The sequence below is a fragment of the Saimiri boliviensis genome, chromosome 4 (genome assembly GCF_048565385.1).
Source record: "Saimiri boliviensis isolate mSaiBol1 chromosome 4, mSaiBol1.pri, whole genome shotgun sequence".
Classification (NCBI taxonomy): Eukaryota; Metazoa; Chordata; class Mammalia; order Primates; family Cebidae; genus Saimiri; species Saimiri boliviensis.
In genome coordinates, this window is record NC_133452.1 from 151,746,022 (window position 1) to 151,768,237 (window position 22,216).

At 39.0% G+C, this 22,216-nt stretch overlaps 1 protein-coding gene across 1 annotated transcript in view; it reads right to left on the minus strand.

Moving 5' to 3' along the window:
• The window catches only part of RANBP9 (RAN binding protein 9), a 105,787-nt gene that overhangs the window by 70,606 nt on the left and 12,965 nt on the right, over positions 1-22,216 (minus strand). Inside the window, exon 2 of the mRNA XM_039462577.1 lies at positions 15,650-15,761. Coding sequence (XP_039318511.1) covers positions 15,650-15,761 — 112 coding nt within the window. The remainder of the gene's footprint in view (positions 1-15,649; positions 15,762-22,216) is intronic.

Here is a 22,216-nt window from a genome sequence, read left to right on the forward strand (position 1 = left end):
GGGATGTATTCTGAAGACCAAAGCAAAATTTAAAAAGCTGGAAAAAATACATATATATATAGTATTCAATGTTCTTTTATTTATTTCATTTTTTGAGACAGTTTCACTCTTGTTGCCCAGGCTGGAGTGCAATGGTGTGATCTTGGCTCCCTGTAACCTCCGCCTCCCAGGTTCAAGCAATTCTTCGTCTCAGCATCCCAAGTAGCTATGATTACAGGCATGTGCCACGATGCCTAGCTAATTTTGTATTTTCAGTAGAGACAGGGTTATACCATGTTGGTCAGGCTGGTAGCAAACTCCCGACCTCAGATGATCCACCGCCTCGGCCTCCCAAAGTGCTGGGATTACGGGCATGAGCCACTGTGCCTGGCCTACTTTATTTTATGACAGGGTTCCAATTTTGTTGCCCAAGGCTGAAGTGCGATGGTGCGATCTCGGCTCACTCCAACATCCGCCTCCTGGGTCTAAGCGATTCTCCTGCCTCAACCTCCGAAGGGACTAGAATTACAGGTGCCCACCATCACGTCCAGCTAATTTTTGTTATTTTTATTAGAGACAGGGTTTCACCATGTTGGCCAGGCTGGTCTCGGACTCCTGACCTCAGGTGATCCACCGGCCTCAGCCTCCAAAATTACTGGTATTTTAATTTGGAAATGTATCAAGATATTCTAGGATAAAGCAAATAAATACGTATCACCAGAATCAAAGATTCTCAGAGTAAGAAAAAAGAAGTGTAAAATGAGAGACTTTAAAACTGATTTGGAAACTCTGCAACTCACTTTGAAATGCATTTTAAAAAGATGGGTTGACAGAGGAACAGATCTGTAATAAAGCAAATATGGCAAAATCTTAATTCTAAAATCTAGGTGGTGTGTACAAGGGTAGGGTATACACTATATATTAACTCTCCCTTCTGTGTGTTTGTAAACATTGGGGAAGAAAACTCCTTAGGTTCTGTACCATACAAATTACAAAGAATCACTGGGATAAATTTCAACTCTTAACCAATCTGTTTTTCCATCTAAGGATTACTCCTCAGTAACCATTTTAAAACATTTCACCCACTCCTCCAAAAAACTGCACAGACTATCAAATCATCTACAAAGCCAAAAGGTCTAGGACCAACAGATCATTTCTCCTTATCTTGGAATGTTAATCAACCTAAGTGATTCCAGCAATAGACAAAGACAAAGAACTCAATATATCTGAGATAAACATAAACAGACTGGTTATAAACTATTTTCCTGGTTCTGAAAAACAGAAATATGATTTCAAGTAATATATTCATGACAAACCTATACAACCTTAAAGTTATGTGACATGGTGTCTTTAAAATATTAAAATGAAATTTTCTCCCTGAATTATGTTTGTTTGTTTGTTTTTGACACGGAGCAGAATCTCACTCTGTTGCCCAGGCTGAAGTGCAGTAATGTGATCTTGGCTCACTGCAACCTCTACCTCCTGGGTTCAAGCAATTCTTCTGCCTGGGATTATAGGCACGTCACATCACGCCCAGCTAATTTTTGTATCTTTAGTAGAGAAAGGGTTTCGCCATATTGGCCAGTCTGTTCTCAAACTCCTGACCTCATGATCCACCCGTCTCAGCCTCCCTAAGTGCTAGGATTACAGGCATGAGCCACTGTGCCTGGCCCTCCCTGAATTTTTTAATTAAATTTATATTAAAGTGAAAAATATAAGTACTGGAACCCATGATAATAAAATATTTTTTAAATCTCTCATGTGACTCAAATACATCTTAAACCTATGTTTCTTTCTTAGACTAATGTTGAAAGCAGTGTGAATAGAGAAGAAAAGCTGGAGAGAATATACTCCAAAATGTCAACTGCCATTAATATGGGTGGTAGGATTGCAGATCCTTTTAAAAATACGTATGCTTTTTTCTATTTTACAGGATTCGTTTGTGTTTTTTTCCCTTTTGCATTAAGAATGTATTACCTTAGCCGGGCGCGGTGGCTCAAGCCTGTAATCCCAGCACTTTGGGAGGCTGAGGCGGGTGGATCACGAGGTCAGGAGATCGAGACCATCCTGGTCAACACGGTGAAACCCCGTCTCTACTAAAAATACAAAAAATTAGCTGGGCATGGTGGTGCATGCCTGTAATCCCAGCTACTCAGGAGGCTGAGGCAGGAGAATTGCCTGAACCCAGGAGGCGGAGGTTGCGGTGAGCCGAGATCGCGCCATTGCACTCCAGCCTGGGTAGCAAGAGCAAAACTCCTTCTCCAAAAAAAAAAAAAAAAAAAAAAAGAATGTATTACCTTATAACTGAAAAAAAAAATTTCTTGGGGGAAAAAAAAAAACGGCCAGGTGCGGTGGCTCAGGTCTGTAATTCCAGCACTTTGGGAGGCCGAGGCAGGCAGATCATGAGGTCAAGAGATTGAGAGGCTGAGGCAGGAGAATTGCTTGAACACAGGAGGTGGAGGCTGCAGTGAGCCGAGATTGCACCACCGCACTCCAGCCTGGCATCTGGCAACAGAGCAAGACTCTGTCTCCAAAAAAAAAAAGAAAAGAAAAAGAAAAAAAAAAACCTACTACATTTGTTAGGTATAAAATAATAACTGATACAGTAAGAGGTAAGGGTGATTTGGGATTTAAACTGCACTAAAGATAACCAACTCAAGAATAATGAGAAACATGATGGCTATATAGCTCTAGATCACTTTTCCCATATTTCATACCTTCTTAAATAAACAATTTTTCTCTCCACCAAAATTGAGGCTCCTACCATTCTTGATGGTTTCATAATGTAGGTAAAGAAGATATACAAAATCCAAGACTCACCGAACTAAAACAGTCCATTTAAATATTCCCTCACCAATAACCTCAATTACTACAATTGTTCTTCCAATTTACCTAACCTATAGTCTTCCATTTTGCATCAGTGATAGAATTCAACTCTCCTCTCTAAGTAGCTGAGTATACAGTGAAAAATGATATAAGTATGTAAACCGTTGTCACAAATTCATGGCTTTCAATCTCATAGTTCCTCAATACTTTCAGTTCTCTGATCAATGAACATTGATTATCTATGTGTAGGACAACATAGATAAAACTGTGAAAAAGACAGAAGTCTGTGCCCTCTATACAGGGAATACTCTAACAGGCAGGGCAGATCTTAAATAATAATGAATGTGATTAAATGCTATGAAGGGGCGTTAACAGAGGAGCCTAAGGGCCGGGCGCGGTGGCTCAAGCCTGTAATCCCAGAACTTTGGGAGGCCGAGGCGGGTGGATCACGAGGTCAACAGATCGAGACCATCCCGGTCAACATGGTGAAACCCTGTCTCTACTAAAAATACAAAAAATTAGCTGGGCATGGTGGCACGTGCCTGTAATCCCAGCTACTCAGGAGGCTGAGGCAGGAGAATTGCCTGAACCCAGGAGGGGGAGGTTGCGGTGAGCCGAGATCACGCCATTGCACTCCAGCCTGGGTAACAAAAACAAAACTCCCGTCTCAAAAAAAAAAAAACAACAACAACAACAACAACAACAGAGGAGCCTAATCTAGTTTGAAGGCGGAAAGTTTGTCAAGACAGGCTTCTAGAAGCAGTGGTAAGTGCCAATAAATAAATTCCATATACCATCCCACATTCCTAATTTATACTTAAATCCCCATATCCTACCCACTGGGCAAAGAAACTTGCCTCATTAGCCCCCTCAGTCTTCTCCTGGACTCACCAGTGATTCCTTCTCCTCAGCATATACATACAATAAGGTCTCTCCCACCCAAACATAAACAGGAATAATTTTTCTGGAGAGTAATTTGGCATGTATCATAAGCCTTAAACATTTGCATGCCCCTTCTTGTGATCTATAACTCCTCTTCAAGAAATCTTTCCTAAGGAAATAAAGACAAATTTCATGCAAAAAAACATTACTTAGAATAGTGAAAGAATTAAAACAATCTAAATAACTAGCAACAGGAGAACAGCTATGGATGTGCCATAATATACTTATAACAGACTATGCCATGGCCCAAAATAACATATTCAGAGCTTTTAGTCTCATAGAAAAATGTTTATAATTATACAAAAAAATACACAGTAACTGTTGCATAGAAATAAATGAATAGTAATCCTCTACAAAAAAATTTTAAAATAGGGCCAGGCACAGTGGCTCAACACCTGTAATCCCAGCCCTTTGGGAGGCTGAGGCAGGTGGATCACGAGGTCAAGAGATCCCCTTCCCTACTAAAAATAAAAAAATGAGCCAGGCGTGTTGGCAGACACCTGTAGTCCCAGCTACTCAGGAGGCTAAGGCAGGAGCATCACCTGAATTCAAGAGAGAGAGGTTGCAGTGAACCAAGATCGCACCATTGCACTCCAGCCTGGCAACAAAGCAACACTCCGTCTAAAAAAAAAAAAAAAAATTTTTTAAATAAGCCAGGCATGGTGACACATGTCTGTAGTCCTTCCCTACTTGAGTGGCTGAGGCAGGAGCATCACTTGAACCCAACAGTTTGCGGTTACAGTGAGCTATGATTGTGCCACTGCACTATAGCCTGGACAAGAGAGAAATACCCTGTCTCCAAAAAATAAAATAAATTAATAATAAACACAGGATGTAAAAACCTATTAAAAAAAAAAAAAAAAGAGTAGAACCAGACTGGGCACAGGGGGTCACACTTGTAATCCCAGCACTATGGGAGGCCAAGGCAGGCAGATCACAAGGTCAAGAGATGAAGACCATATTGGCCAACATGGTGAAACCCGGTCTCTACTAAAATTACAAAAATTAGCTGGGCATGGTGGCATGTGCCTGTAGTCTCACCTACTCAGGAAGCTGAGGCAGGAGAAACACTTGAACCCAGGAGACGGAGACTGCATGAGCCGAGATCGCACCACAGACAGAGCGAGACTTCGAATCAAGAAAAGAGTACAACTAAGCTTAAAATTTAAGTGTATATATAAAATCCGGAAGAAAACAAGCAGAAGTATTGACAGCAATCAATTATACAAAATTATGGTTTAGTTTTCCTCCTTACATTTTTCTGTACTTTCCAAATTTTCTTTTTGTGAATTTCAAAATTTTCCCTCTTTGTTTTTTGTTTTTGTTTTTTGACCTCCGAAACAGAGTCTTGATCTGTAGCCTAGGCTGGAGTGTAGTGGCACACTCACAGTAAACTGCAGCCTTGACCTCCTGGACTCAAGTGATCTTCCTGGCTCTGCCTTTCATATAGCTGAGACCGCAGGCGCATCCCACTACACCCAGCTCATTTTATTATTTTTATTTCTTTGTTTTTGAGACAGTCTCTCACTCTACTGCCCAAACTGGAGTGGTGCGATCTTGGCTCACTGCAGCCTCCACCTCCTGGGTTCAAGGGATTCTCCTGCCTCAGCCTCCTGAGTAGCTGGGATTACAGGTGTGCAGCACCACATCCAGCTAATTTTTTGTATTTTTAGTAGAGACGAGGTTTCAGCATGTTGGCCAGGCTGGTCTCCAACTCCTGACCTCAGGTGATCCACCTGCCTTAGCCTCCCAAAATGCTGGGATTACAGGCATGAGCCACCACGCCCAGCCTAATATTATTATTATTTTTTTTAGAAACAGGGTCTTGCTTTATTGCCCAGGCTGATCTCGAACTACTGGGCTCAAGCAATTCTCCCACCTCAGCCTCCAAAAGTGCTGGGATTACAAGCATGAGCCCCCACACCTGACCTTGAATTATCAAATTGGCAGTGTATTACTTTTCTAAATGGGCTGTGAATTATTGTTTCTCACAAGAGTAACACAGCTACTTAGTCCACTGGCACATTATCTCCATTCCTTACCTCTAACTCTCTGACACACTGCACCCCAGGTTCACTCTTTGACACATTGCACACTGTTATCACCCCAATTTCAAGGAAAGTGCCATCACAAGGACTAGTTAACCTCCCAAAAGACAAATCAATGGACACTTAGCAGTCCTCCTTTGAACTGACTTCCTTGGCTTCTGAGAACACCTAGGATCACTGCCTTCTAATTCTCTGACCATTTGTTTTTTTAGAATCAGATGATTATGTTACAAGGAAGAAATTTTTTTTAAAAAATTCATAAGTAAATGAAAAGGATCTCGGATGAATTCCCTCCTTCTATATGTCCTTTAAATGTGGTGTTAAAGGTGTCTACCCTACGCCCTCTTCTTTTTTTTTTTTTTTTAACAGTACATACTTGGGTTATCCCATCAATTCCCATGGCTTTAACAACTTACATTCTGATGACTCCAAAATCTACCTTCAGCCCTACTCTCCTAAATCCCATTTATTTTTAGTCAAAGCTTTTGTTATTAATCTTTTGGGTGTCCCACAGCAGTTCAAACACTATTACCATCACCATCATCTTTAAAGATTCACTTCCTGGCCATGTGTGATGGCTCACAACTATAATCCCAGCACTTTGGCAGGCTCAGGCAGGAGGATCCCTTGAGCCCAGGAGGCTGCAGTGAGCTATGATCATACAACCACACACTAGTCTGGGCAAGGAAGCAAGGCCCTATCTCTTAAAAAAAAAAAAAAAAAAACTTCCAGTATTTTCTGATATGTTTAGTTACATCACTAGCCATTTAATCTTCTAAGTCAAAAGCCAGGGAGTAGGCCAGGCACAGTGGCTCACACCTGTAATCCCAGCACTTTAGGAGGCCGAGGCGGGCAGATCACCTGAGGTCAGAAGTTCGAGACCAGCCTAACCAACATGGAGAAACCCTGTCTCTACTAAAAATACAAAATTAGCTGGGTGTGGTGGCGCATGAGACAGGAGAATCACTTGAACCTAGGGGGCAGAGGTGCAGTGAGCCGAGATCACCACTGCACTCCAGACTGGGCAACAAGAACAAAACTCTGTCTTAAAAAAAAAAAAAAAAAAAGCCAGGGAGTCATTCTTAATACTCTATCAACAACTACCTTTACCTACTTACTACTCCTACTTCCTAATCAAGGAAATAAACACAGATTTCTTGTAAAAACAAAATAAATAAATAAGTCCTAACCAGTTAACAAATCTGTCTGCTTTCCTCTCCAACCCCACTACACAAATTAAACCCTCAATTTATTATTACAATAGCCCAACTGATCTCTGGAGTCAGCCTCAGATCTATTTTCCATATTACCCTCAGATAACCTACTTTAAAAAGCAAATCCAACCATGTAATTCCCTTGCTTAAAACTAACACCTGAAAGATAAAAGGTAACAGCCATTAGCATTAGAAGTCCCTTCATGATCATCTCCAGACACATTCCTCCTACTAAACTTTATACTGAACTTCCTTCCGCAACAGCAGCAGCAGCAGCAAGACATCACTTTGCTGTGCACCAGGCACCTTTTTTCAGAGCAGCCTCAAGCTATCATGAGTTTGCTTCACACCAGGTACTCTAATAAGTGCTTTAAGTGAATTATGTAACTAAGTCTTATGAGGTTGGCACTATTTTTTCTTTTCACAGGTAAGACTGAGAGTCTGTCGAAAAACACAAAATCACAGAACTAGTAAGTGGCAGAGCCGATTTATATTCCCACTATATTTCTTAACAAAAGTAACTAGTCAGCTTCTAAAACAGCTACTAATCTTTAAAATCTCTGTTCATATCCTATCTTGTGAACAATACCCAAGCAACTGATGGACAAAGAGAGACTTATGTTTAACTATAATCTTCTGTAATTTTATGTTAGCTTCCCATGAAGACTTCCCTGATCACCACTCCATCCTCCAATACAGTTGTTTACTTCCTCCAATATACTTCTCTAGTTTGTTTCTATGTCTACTACTGTATATCTCATACTGGATTTTATTATTTATGTACATGTTCATTTCCCTTCTTACCTGTACACTTCTGGAGAGTAGGTACCCTCTCTCAGCCATGTTTACAGCCCTGTCTCCATCTTTGTTAATCCTAGGTTCTTAGCACAGTATCTGGCATATAACAGGTACTCAATAAATTAAATTTCCTCCTGTTATTTTCCTCTTATTTTTGTCTTTGATCTCTAGCACACTATCCTCAGACAATAGCCTCACAACCTAACTCCTAGCTCTAGCCCCTACACTCTCTAGCAATCTTGCACATTGCCATCACACTTTTCATCCTCTCCCCACTTGGTATTATCTTTCTAAAAGAGGTATCATATCTCTTCTCTACTCATAAAGATTGAAGGGAGGCTGGGTGCAGTGACTCATGCCTGTAATCCCAGCACTTAGGGAGGCACGAGGATCGCCTGACACCAGGAGTTCAAGACCACCCTATGCAACATACCGAGACCCCATCTTTACAAAAAAGCTGGGCATGGTGATGCACACCAGTAGTCCCAGCTACTTGGGAGGCTGAGCTGAAGCAGGATGATTGCTTAAGCATGGGAGATCAACGCTACAGCCAGCCGTGATTGTGCCACTGCACTCCAACCTGGGTGACAAGAGCAAGAGTCTGCCACAAAAAAAAAAAAAAAAAAAAAAAAAAAAAAAACCCCGAAGGCTCCCTTCTACCTATAGAATATTCTACCTTATAAATCATCAAGGCTCTATAATATCTGATTCCAATCTTACTTTTCTTTTTTTTTTTTTTTTTTTTGAGAGAGTCTCGCTTTGTCACCCAAGCTAGAGGGCAGTGGCATGATCTTGGCTCACTGCAACCACATCATCTCAGGTGCAAGCAATTCTCCTGCCTCGGCTTCCCAAGTAGTTGGGACTACAGGCATGCACCACCACACCCAGCTAATTTTTGTACTTTTTAGTAGAGATGGGGTTTCACTGTATGTTGCCCAGGCTGGTCTCGAACTCCTAATTTCAGGTGATCCACCCACTCTGGCCTCCCAATCATAGGCATGAGCCACCACACCTGGCCTATTCTTACTTTTGTAACTCTTCCTTATGATCCAAGTCCCCAACAATACTGAACCATGTATCTCTACCAAAAACCATACAGTTGCACTCTTCCTGTGAGACTATTCCAGCCATTTACCATAGTCTGGAATGTTCTTTTCCAACAAGGCCTCTCAAATTGTTACTCATTTTGTAAGGTCTATCAAATACTACTTCCTGTATAAATCTGTCTCCTTGAGCCAGAATTAACTACTCTCTACTGTTTTCCCATATATAGTCTCATTCTTAAGTACTTGGTATATTATGTCTTAGCGTTGCCTATTTCTCTCCCTGACCTGTCCACTATATCTTCCAAATAGTGCTTACCAATATTTTGGTTAACAAAGAACTATGTATACAATGGTACAGCCTAGGTATGTAGTAGGCTATACCATCTAGGTTTATACAAGTACCCTTTACGATATTCATTAAAAATCAAAAAAACAAACAAACAAAAAAAACGCCCAATGACCCATGTCTTAGAACATACCCCTGTTGTTAAAGGATTTGATTTTCCTTGAAGGCATGAACCACATTCAATTCACTCATTGTATTAATTGAGTTTCTACTAAATGTCAGGTCCTCTAGCAAGAACTATGAATAAGACAAATGAATAAAAGAATTTCTTATTCTCACTCAGCCACTGGTGATGTGATATATCATAGGTGTTCAACATATATTTGCTAAATTGATATATATATTGATTACTTATAATAAATACATTGTTTACTCTTTGTCCACATTTGCCCTGTGCTTCCATTTGCTACTTACAACCAATCAAAACTAGAAAAAACAGCCTTCTAGTTTTCAAAGTCTTTTTAAGGCTAGACAGGAAGAAAGACCTTTGTTCTCATCTTCTGACAAGAAACAATCTAGAAAGTCAGCAAGCGTAAAAGGAACATTCTGAAAGAGTGCACTTTATTGTCAGCAGACGAATTTAGGAACAGAACAGAGAGACTGAATTACTTGCCAGTTCTCACTGAAACACTGTCAAAGAGTGGCATCAATATTTTGTTTGAAGAGCTAAAAATACCATTCATAATAAATTCTAATTCTAAAAACTTGCAAATGAAAATTTTATTATCTCTCACATTTAGAATTAACTGTATCTCCACTGCCTCTATTTGTATGCATAATTTAAAAGTTGAATGAAATTCCTGAACTGAAAGTGCGTAACATACAGACTTCTTAAAGAAATTCATCTTAACAGTCAATGATCACTAAAAAGAAGGGAAAGTAAATACATACCTGTTAAAGAAGTTATGCAGGGCTGGGCATGGTGGCTCACGCCTATAATCCCACCACTTTAGGAGGCCAAGGCAGGCAGTTCACTTGAGGTCAGGAGTTCAAGATTGGCCTGGCCAACATGGTGAAACCCCATCTCTACTGAAAATACAAAAATTAGCCGGGTGTGGTGGCGCATGCCTGTAATCCCAGCTACTAGGACAGACTAAGAAAGGAGAATTGCTTGAACCCAGAGGTTGCAGTGAGCCAAGATCACACCACTGCACCCTAGCCTCGGTGACAGAGCAAGACCCCGTCTTAGAAAAAAAGTCATGTAGATAAAGTGATTTAATTTTTTGTTGTGAAATACATTAGATTTTTAAATTAATATTTAAACAGACTATTTTGTCCTAATAAGTTTATTTAACTGCATATATACAAAAATTAGGTTCAGTTTAAATGAAAACTCATGGCAGAAAATGAAATATATTCTTTCACTCAATTAAAAAAAAACTTCAAGTTTCATTTTCTAGGCAATAAAAAAAATATAAGTAACAATCATGACAGTCATATTTCTAATGTACACCATAGGAAAAATTAAGTCTTTACAAGCACATACAGTTCTTTCTACTCTATTGGAAGAGGCAATTCTTACCCAACTCTTGCCATTTCATATGAAAATTTGTTGCCAAGGACCATTTATTTTAAAAACTGAGATCTTGGATGAACACTTTGTTTAAAAGAAAATTCAGTTTTGTTTTGTTTTGTTTTGTTTTGAGACTGAGTCTCACACAGTTGCCTGGACTGGAATGCAGTGGTGCAATCTTGGCTCACTGCAACCTCCATCTCCTGAGTTCAACTGATTCCTCTGCCCCAGCCTCCCGGGTAGCTGAGATTATAGGTGCCCATCACCACGTCCAGCTAATTTTTTGTATTTTTAGTAGAGAAAGGGTTTCACTATATTGGCCAGGCTGGTCTCGAACTCCTGATCTCGTGATCCGCCCGCCTTGGCCTCCCAAAGTGCTGGGATTACAGGCATTGAGCCACCGCGCCCAGCGGAAATTCAGTTTTATATTAAGTGTAATAAACTCTCCGATGGGCATACATCACTGCAAACAAAAGGTGACTAACAGCTACTCTTTCTGGTCCATACTTTACAAAAATCTTGGGATTTTAAAAAAGAATTTTTTCTCCAGAAAAATATTACTTGGCCAAAATTAGCAATATGAGTAGGTTTTCATCAGAAATGAATTGTTCTTTCCTTTCTAAAACAATGGGTTGGGCCTAGAACTTTGTTCTACAAGTTTACCAGGGAGATAAATGAAATACAACCAAAGAAATATAATCGTTTGGCAAAAGAAATATAATAACAGGCATGGTGGCTCACACCTGTAATTCCAGCACTTTGGAGGCAGAGGCGGGTGGATCACCTGATGTCAGGAGTTCAAGACCAGCCTGGCCAACTTGGTGAAACCTCATCTCTACTAAAAATACAAAAATTAGCTGGGCGTGATGGCACGTGCCTGCAATCCCAGCTACTAGGAGGCTGAAGCAGGGAGAACTGCTTGAACCCAGGAGGCATAGGTTGTAGTCAGCCAAGATCAAGTCACTGCACTCCAGCCTGGGCAACACAGTAAGACGCCATCTCAAAAAAACAACAACAAAAAAAAAGTTTTATCCAGAACATACAAGAATTGTACTTCTTCTAATCCACTCATTTATTCATACATTTAAAAGCCAGCTATAAATTAAGTAGTAGAATTATAGAAATTCAAATAAAATAGTCCCTTACTCTTAAATCTATAGAGTCATGTTGGCAGTAAGCAGACAATTGAAATAACATAAATATCACAATTATGGTCTGCCCAAAATGTAAAGGAGGCAGAGAAAAGGCATATTCCTACTTTGGGGAGAAAATGCCACAAGAAAGGTACTCAAACTAGGGCTTGAAGACTAATTAATTAGCTAGGCAAATGGTCAGAGATAAGAGAAGGTGAAGGAAGGGCATACATAAGGAACTAGAAATATAAGCCAGCATGTGTAGTTAGAGAACTACAGATGGTACCTTATAGGTTAAAAGCAGGTGAGAATCAGGGATTCAGTATCATTAGTCGTTAGGGAAATGTAAATTAAAACCACAGCAAGAAACCACTAGACACCTATTATAACGACTAAAAATTATTTAAAAAAAAAAAAAAACTGACAACACCTAGTGCTAAGATCAACAGGAACTCTCATACATTGCTGGTAGAAATGCAAACTAGGAGGCAGACATGAGTGACTCTCGCCTGTAATCCCAGCACTTCAGGAGGCTAAGCTCAGGACTTGGACAGGAGTTTTGATACCAGCCTGGGCAACACGGTGAAACCCCATTTCAACTAAAAATACAAAAAAAATAAAAATTAGCCAGGGGTGGCAATGTGTGCCTGTAGTTACTTGGGAGGCTGAGGCAGAATTATTTGAACCCAGGAGGCAGAGGTTGCAGTGAGCTGAGATTGCGCCACTGAACTCCAGCCTGGGCGACAGAGCGAGACTCTGGCTCAAAAAAAAAAAAAAAAGAAAAGAAAAAATGAAATGCCAACTAGTACAGCCACTTTTGTGAAACAATTTGGCAGTTTCTTATAAAGTTAAAAATATACTTAACTACAATCCAGCAATCCCACTCCTAGATATTTACTCGTGAAAAGAAAATTTATGTTTACACAAAAACCTGTATATAAATGTTTACAGTTCCAGCCAAAAAAACTAGAAACAACTGAGAAGTTCCTCAGCTGAGGAGTCGGTAAGCAAACTCTGGTTTACTCGTCCACACAATTAGATTAAAAAGGACTGTTCTGGCCAGGCATGGTGGCTCATGCCCGTAATCCCAGCACTTTTGGAGACCAAGGCAAGCGAATCATGAGGTCAGGAGATCAAGACCATCCTGGCCAACATGGTGAAACCCCATTTCTACTAAAAATACAAAAATTAGCTGGGTGTGGTCGGTTGAACCCAGGAGGCGGAGTTTGCAGAGAGTTGAGATCACCACTGCACTCCAGCCTGGCGACAGAGCGAGACTCTGTCTCAAAATAAATAAATAAATAAATAAATATACACAACAGGGAGGAATCTCAAATGTGTTATGCTAAATGAAAGATACCAGACTTAAAAGGCTACAAACTATATGATTCCATTTATATGCCATTCTTGAAATGGCCAAACTATAGAGAGAGAAAACCAATCAATAGTGACCAGAGGCTAGAGATGGGGAAGAGTTGTCTACAAAAGGATATGGAGGAATTTTCGGGGGTGATAGAGCTGTTCTATATACAGTAGTCCGCACTTATCTGTGGTTTTGCTTTCCTCAGAGTTTCAGTTATCCAGTCAACTGAGGTCTGAAAATATTAACTGGAAAATTCCAGAAATAAGCAATTCATTAGTTTTAAACTGCATGCCATTCTGAGTAACATGATATAATCTCATGCCACTGGACTAGGTCCCGCCCTATTCTTGCCTGGGAATCATTCCTTTGTCTAGCATATCCACGCTATATATACCACATGCCCTTTAGTCACTGAGTAGCCCTCTCAATTATCAGACTGAAAAAACAGTATATACAGAGTTTAGTACTACCTGCCATTTCAGGCATCCACAAAGGTTCCTGGAATGTATCCCCCACAGATAAGGGGAGATTCCCACATTGACTGCGATGGTGGTTATATGACTAAACATGTTTGTCAAAACTCACAGAACTATATACTAAAAACAATAAAATTTATTTATAAACATACACCTAATTTTAAAAACAAAAGAAAAAGGATAAAGGTTCCTGACTACAAAGAGATTGAAAAATTATGCAAGAGCGAGTCACATCATGAGGGGGTCCTGTTAAGAAGCTCTACATTTTATCCTTGAAGCAACAGATGTCCCAAATGATCTCAAAAAAGGAGTAGAGATCATTCAGTTCTTTATTAGAACACTGATAAGTTATAGACTAGAATAAGACCAAAACAGGGAGCAACTGCAGACCCATCAACCAACTACCTCAGAGTAATTCAGCAGATAAATAATTGAGATCTGACTAAGGGAGAGGCAGTAGAGCTGAACAGAAAAGTTAAAAGCAGGAAATTCTGAAGTTTCTAGCACTAGGGAAATCACCAACCAAATGGTTTTCAGAAAAAAAATTTAAACAAGCTAAATTTAAACCCCTGTGGGACAGTCAAATGCAAACATTTGGTTAGGTACATTGTCTGGAGCTCAAGGGAGTAAGCTAAGACACAGCATTAGATTTGAGAATCGTAAGGGCACTTGCAACCAAATATAAGGTCAAGTTCATGTAAAGACAGAATAAGCAGAGCAAAACGTAAAGAGAACCCTGGGAATCATCCTAAACAATACCAGCAATATGAAAATGATGATAAAACTCGAAGTATAAAAATAATCAGCTTACTGATTATACAGCTTATAAAGTGAGAAATGGTGACAATCATGTGCCTATTTCAATATGGGGCCTCTCTCAACCACTCTATCCTTGGCATCTCTGATTTTCTCTTTGGCTTGATTACTCTGGGAAAACCGAGGCAGTTACATAAAAAGCTGTCACTGAATTCCAAGTTTTTATTTTCTCTTGTTTATACTGTTGACATTGAGAATATTCAGCCAATAAAGTAGTAATCTATTGAATTTGTTAATTAAACATAGGAGAACCACTAATGGGGGGTTGATTTGAGGTCAACCTAACTGATTTCACAGGGCAACTTACCCACACAGCCCAACAGCTTTGTCCTAGTAACTCAACTAATGATCCTATGGCTGCTATAAGAGAACTCTGATATGCAATAAAGTCATCAGGAAATACTATAGGACAGCTCCAATGATTCTAGGTAATTAGTGCTTAACCAGGAATAGGCACCAAAATTCAGTGTGGCACTTTCTCAAAATGCCTATCTTGCCCAAAGCTTTACTTCTGAAAATTCTAATTTAGGAACTTTTGAGGTAAGGCCCAAAAACTATTTTTAATAGTCTCATAAGTGATTCTGATAGCCACACAAACCACACACCAATCCCAAGCTGAAAAGCAATGATATAAAATTTGGTTCCCAGCTTTTCCATGGAATTCTCATTTAAAAATTTCTAAACCACATCCTAAACCCTGAGAATCTCCTCTAGTTGAGAGCATACAAATATACATTTCCCAGATGAAACCTAAAATTCTAAGGCCCAACATCTGTAAAATACCTATGAATCACCAATTGACTATGATTACTAGTTTTGAGAGGATTTAACTTCTTAGCAGAATTCAGGAAAAAGCAGTGTAAGAAAAGTCATGGAAAATGAGTCATTGTCCCTCCATTCCTTAATTCCAGTTCTCCATTTTAATAATAAACCTACCAGAATAGCTTAGTTAATATCACCAACTCAAGCTTTAACTTCAACTAGTATTTAACCATAACCAGATCCAATCTGTTATACTAGAATATTCAGATTCCACTTTTCCAATTACCAAAATTTCCAGGATTCCAACTTTCCAATTAACATCATAAAAATTATGAATCAAAACAAAAAAACCAGCAAATGATGTTTCTCACCAAAGTTTACACTTACCCATCTCTTCCCTTACTGACAATTTTTACTTCAAAATAATAAATCCCACAGGCTGCTGGTATTGGATGCGTGGCTCGAACTGATGCTGCATCTTTTGGGGTTTTGCCATGACCTGCATATGAAACAGGAAAGAAAAAAGAAATCACGTGAGATATTCACTGAAATAGGAAAATGAAAATCTTAAACAATTCAGGAACGTATAGGTTTTAGGAATGATATATAATTTCTGCTCCTATCGGTTCAAATACTCAATAAAACGTTTATCATCACCATTAACCCAATATGCAAAATAGCCCAAGTTAGCCACAGAACTCTTCACACTATTACTAGTTTTATTAAGATTCCAGAATCTGGCCGGGCACGGTGGCTCAAGCCTGTAATCCCAGCACTTTGGGAGGCCGAGGCGGGTGGATCACGAGGTCAATAGATCGAGACCATCCTGGTCAACATAGTGAAACCCCGTCTCTACTAAAAATACAAAAAAATTAGCTGGACATGGTGGCGCGTGCCTGTAATCCCAGCTACTCAGGAGGCTGAGGCAGGAGAATCGCCTGAACCCAGGAGGCGGAGGTTGCGGTGAGCGGAGATCGCGCCATTGCACTCCAGCCTGGGTAACAAGAGTGAAACTCCGTCTCAAAAAAAAAAAAAAAAAAAAAAAAAAAAAAAAAAATTCCAGAATCTAAATATGTAAATTGAACCTAGCAGCCCTTTATGCAAATTAAAGATGTGATAGAGTACGCTATATTTTTAAGAGAAAAGGGCTGTATTTGAGGAACATGAGAGAATGATCTTAATTTTATCAGGTCTAAATTTGCATTTAACTTACATAATTTCTGTATACTCTTGCCAAAGGCCTGCTCTTTAAACCAGAAGCATATCATATATTTAAACCATATCATATATTTCTAAGTGAAATCTTATACAATTTGATTGAACTGGCAAAACAGCTTTCCTACTTTAAGAATTTACAATTTTGTTCTTTGATATAATCTTATTAATTAAAGCTGATTCACAAAATCTCTTGGGCCAGTAACAGCCTGTTGGGAAATACATCTTATTTCTAAATGCATTTTATTTTTTTCTTTTTGAAGAAAGGAAATAACACCACGCCACTGCTGACATTTTAGACAATATGTTAGATAATGGCTTTTAAACTTTTAAAACCAGCTATTCCTCAATTCTAATCCCTTAGGGTTTCCTAAACTCACAATCACTTCCTCTACCTCTCACCCAAGATACAAATTACCTTGAAAGCTAGCATGTGGACAATATTAAGAGAAAATATGTCCATAAAACCATGGGAGAATAAAGACAGAAGTTGAAGTAGCATGTCAGAAAGTACTCAAAGAGTATGAGTGAGACAAATCTCCATAATCCCCAAAAGGGCTGTATGAGAAACAATACTCTAAATCATTATTTGGGTGTTCTAGTTAAATATTCTTCACACAATACAAACTTTGCATTAATGTTTCAGTCATACTATAAAATTACCTTAATGGGTAGCAGAATTCTCCTCAAACATATCATGATTGTTTTAAAACTAAATACTTTGTTTTAAGTCAAAAATTGTATCTTAAGATACACAATAATTATCACACATGAATGAAATCATATCCTCTCCTACCATACACTTTACCAAATTTCTAACATATACCTTATTAAACAGTTTACACTTGCAATGCAAATTAGTACATGTTCACACACCTACTCCCCCAACAAAAAAAGGAATGAACTCCACTCCTTCCATTGCCATGAAAACTTGGGTTACGGGCAGATGTTCTTTTAGCCTGGTGACCAGAAGGAGTCAACAAGCTTGGCTAGGAAGACAAAAATGGAAGCAATATTTACATGCCTCAAAACTACTTTAACAAATGCAGGTACACTGAGGTACACAGCAGAAAAGAAACAACAGCACAAATCTCCACACTAGTTACTTTTTAATAAATATTTAATTATGGTGCCAGTAAAACATCTTTTTCGGTCAAAATATGTTCAAATAATTAAGATACCTAAGAAAAGGACATCAAAACTAAATACATATTTAAAAATTAAATAGCTACAAATAAATCTATAGAAAACTATCTAGAGAGAATCTAACTGGAATCCTAAATTCACTAATTTTTTTTTTTAAGGGGAGTGACCCAAACTTTTAGGGGTAAGGTAATCTCAAAGTATTCTTAATAACAAATAGTTACATATATTTAAATACTGTGTGAAAGGCCCTGTTTTAAAAGCATTTATTAACTCATTTAATATCCAAAACAACCCCATGAGGTAGGTACTTATTTATTATCATTTCACAGTTTAGGAATCAGGAAACTTGCCCAAGGTCATACAGCTGAATGAGAATTCCAAATGAGGATTTGTGCTGGGATTTAAATTCAAGAAACCTGATCTAGTGTGAGCTCTGAACTCCCATGAACGATTTAGTTCCAATAAACATTTGGGGATCACTTCACATATCCCCATGTCCTATTCTCGCTACTTCTATGGGAAAAGAGAAAGAAGCTAGTATTTGAAAGTCAACAGTCCCTCAAAGTGTTAGGTGCTTTTGTATAAATTTTTCTCATTCAACATTTATAAAACAGGCATTATTTAAACTCACTTTTTGAAATAAATTGTAAGCAGTCCTACAGAAAAAGAATAAAATTTTTACATATACCTTGCCCCAAATTGGTAGAATCATATATTATATCCATGCTTGAATTAAAATCCCATACATTTTTCATCATGCAAAAATTACTTACAGTACTTTATAAGTACCAATTATAAATCTTTAAGAATCCATTATAGTTATGATGCAGTAATTGCAGATAAATTCTGTAAATGTTAAAACTAAAAAGATTTGTTTCATGTTTAAATTTAAATTTAAATTTGATGTAAAAGGCATAAGGAAAAGTTTAAATGTAAGACTAAAAGGTCTTATACTATTTCTTAAATGAGACCAGTCTAGTATCCCTTATCTGAAATGCTTAGGACCAGAAGTGTTTTAGATAATTTTCAGATTTTACAGTATTTGCATATACTTATCAGTTGAGTATCCTAAATCCAAAAATCCAAAATCTAAAATGTTTCAACGAGCATTTCTCCTATGAGCCGGGCGTGGTGGCTCACACCTGTAATTCCAGCACTTCGGGAGGCTGAGGTGGGTGGATCACTTGAGGTCAGGAGTTGGAGACCAGCTTGGCCAACATAGTGAAACCCCGTCTCTACTAAAAAAACAAAAATAGGCCTGCTTGGTGGTGTGCGCCTGTAATCCCAGCTACTCAAGAAGCTGAGGCACAAGAATCGCTTAAATTTGGGAGGCTGAGGTTGCAGTGACCCAAGAGCACCACTGCACTCCAGCTTGGGCAACAGAGTAAGACCGTCTCAAGAATAAAAAAATCGAGTTTTGAATTCTGAAAGAATTCTGATTTTCAGATTTGGAATGCTCTACTTTTAATATCAGCAGCAAAGAGCCTATTTCTAACAATGCTCATCACCTCAAAGTTTATTACTACCTTAAATTCTGTGGTAATCATAAAACAACCTTGTTCTACCAAAGTTTCAACTTTTAAAACCAAAAAGTCCTCAATATTAAGTTTTTCTATGTGGCTTCAGAAGAAAATATATGTATTACTTCCTAACTCTAAGGCTACCAAGTTTAGCTCTTTTTTTTTTTTTTTTTTTTTCTTGAGATGCAATCCTATTCTTTTGCCAGGCTGGAGTACAGTAGCACAATCTCGGCTCACTGCAACCTCCATCTCCTAGATTCACGCGATTCCCCTGCCTCAGCCTCCTGAGTAGCTGGGACTACAGGTGTGCGCCACCACACCTAGCTAATTTTTTGTATCTTAGTACAGACCAGGTTTCACCATGGCCAGGACGGTCTCGAACTCCTGACCTCATGATTCACTCACCTCGGCCTCCCAAAGTACTGGGATTACAAGCGTGAGCCACTGCACCTGGCCAACTCTTTTTATTCAAACAATGTGATGGAAAGAGTTTGAATAAACTCTTCTACCCCATTCCCACTCCCATCCACTCTCCAACATGCAGCCAGCCAGTGCCTTTCCTGATCAGCCTTCCTTATACCACCAGCCCTCAATACAACTAAAATTCCTTCTAAAGCCTCCCCCTTCGGCCTAGGAAAAAGACATACTTCCTGAACACCTTATTTGACTTTGCTCTCCACCTGCACTTTCTACCTCCTTCTGCTCCAGCCACATCAGAATTATTTCGGTTCTTCCCACTGATCAGGCCAGAGTCTGCTCACATGCTTATTCCCTCCACCCAACCTTCTTAGCTTGAGTAAGGCCTACTCACACTCTAAATCTTAGCTTAAGCTTTACTTCCTCAAATACTCTTTCTCTCATCTCTCCAACTTGGTCAAAACTCCTTTTTACCAGCCCTCATAACAACATGTATCTCTCCTGTGCATTAACACACCTAGCACTCACGTGTAATTATTTTTTCCCTATATTTAATTCCTGAACCTCTTTATTCCCACTAACTTCCACTCTAACTTCAATCATTCCTTCTTGAAGAAGCAAGAGCCCAAGACCCAGAGTCTAAGGCGGCAACGAATCAGCCACCTACAATACTGGGCACAGTGAAAATTTAACTGGCCTTTTATTTTATAAAGACTGTAGCGGGAGAGAGATCCAAGATGGCTGATCACTAGCAGCTCCGGATTGTAGCTCCCAGTGAAAGCACAAAGAACGAGAGGATGCCACACCTTCACATGAATTCTTGTTGCTCACGCACCAGGAGATTCCCAGAGGAGGAGCCCCACGGGTCGCCAGCGCGACTCTTGTGACCGGCGAGGCGGTTTTGCGGCGCCTTGGAGCGTCGGTTTTTGGTGCAGAATCAGAAAAGCACCATCAGTCTTAACGCCGCTGATTTAGTCCGCGCAGTGGGTTGCTCAGATTTTCGGCACTGAGAATCAATAAGTTGGACGTCCACTCAGAAACCCAATTACAAAGACGGTAAATACAAAGACCACAGATGGATAAATTTATAACGAAGGGAAGAAAACAGCCAAAAAAGGCTGAGAATACCCAAGATCAGAACGCCTCTCCCTCAGCGAAGGATCACAGTTCCTCATCAGCAACGGAACAAGGCTTGATGGAGAACAAGTGTGTTCCAATTACAGAAGCAGGCTTCAAAATGTGGATAATAAGAAACTTCTGTGAATTAAAAGAACTTGTTCTAACCCAATCCAAAGAAACTAAGCACTTTGAAAAAAGGTTTGACGAAATGTTAACAAGAATACACAATTTAAAGAGGAATATAAGTGAATTGATGGAGCTGAAAAACACAATACGAGAACTACGTGAAGTATGCACAAGTTTTAACAGCCGAATTGATCAAGCAGAAGAAAGGATATCAGAGGTCGAAGACCAACTCAATGAAATAAAAGAAGACAAGTTTAGAGAAAAAAGGTTAAAAAGGAACGAGCAAAGTCTCCAAGAAATATGGGACTATGTGAAAAGACCTAAGCTACGCTTGATAGGTGTACCTGAATGTGACTAAGAGAATGAATCCAAGCTGGAAAATATGCTTCAGGACATTATTCAGGAAAATTTTCCCAACCTAGTAAGGCAGGATAATATACAACTCCAGGTAATAAAGGGACCACCACAAAGATATTCCTCAAGAAGAGCAACTCCAAGGCACATAATCGTCAGATTCACCAGGGTTGAAATGAAGGAGAAAATACTAAGGGCAGCCAGAGAGAAAGGTCAGGTTACCCACAAAGGGAAGCCTATTAGACTTACAGCAGATCTCTCAGCAGAAACCCTACAAGCCAGAAGAGAGTGGGGACCAATATTCAACATCCTTAAAGAAAAGAACTTTCAACCAAGAATTTCACATCCAGCCAAACTAAGCTTCACAAGTGAAGGAAAAATGAAGTTTTTTGTGAACAAGCAAGCACTCAGAGATTTCATCACCACCAGGCCTGCTTTACAAGAGCTTCTGAAAGAACCACTACACATAGAAAGGAACAAACAGTATCAGCCTTTCTAAAAAAATACCAAAAAGAGCATCAATATAATGAAGAATTTACATCAACTAATGGGCAAAACAGCCAGCTAATATTAAATGGCAGTATTAAACTCACATATATTATTAATTCTAAATTTAAATTGACTAAATCCCCCAATCCAAAGACAGACAGGCAATTTGAATAAAAAAATAAAACCCATCGGTATGCTGCATCCAGACGCATCTCACATTCAAGGATACACACTCAAAACAAGGGATGGAGAAGGATTTACCAACCAACCAGAGAGCTAAAATAAATAAATAAAAAGCAGAAGTTACAATTAAGCAACAAAGATCAAAAGAAGCAAAGGACATTATATAATGATAAAAGGATCAATGCAACAACAAGAAGAGCTAAAGATTCTAAATATATATGCACCCAATATAGGAATACATAGATCAGTACCACATCATATCAACTTAGAAGTTTAAACGAAATGTTGGTTGGCTCCTTGTTTGCTATTCTCTTCCCTCATTTTCTTTTATATCTCCATTATTAAGGACAATTATAGGCATACCCATATTTAGACTGCATTCTAG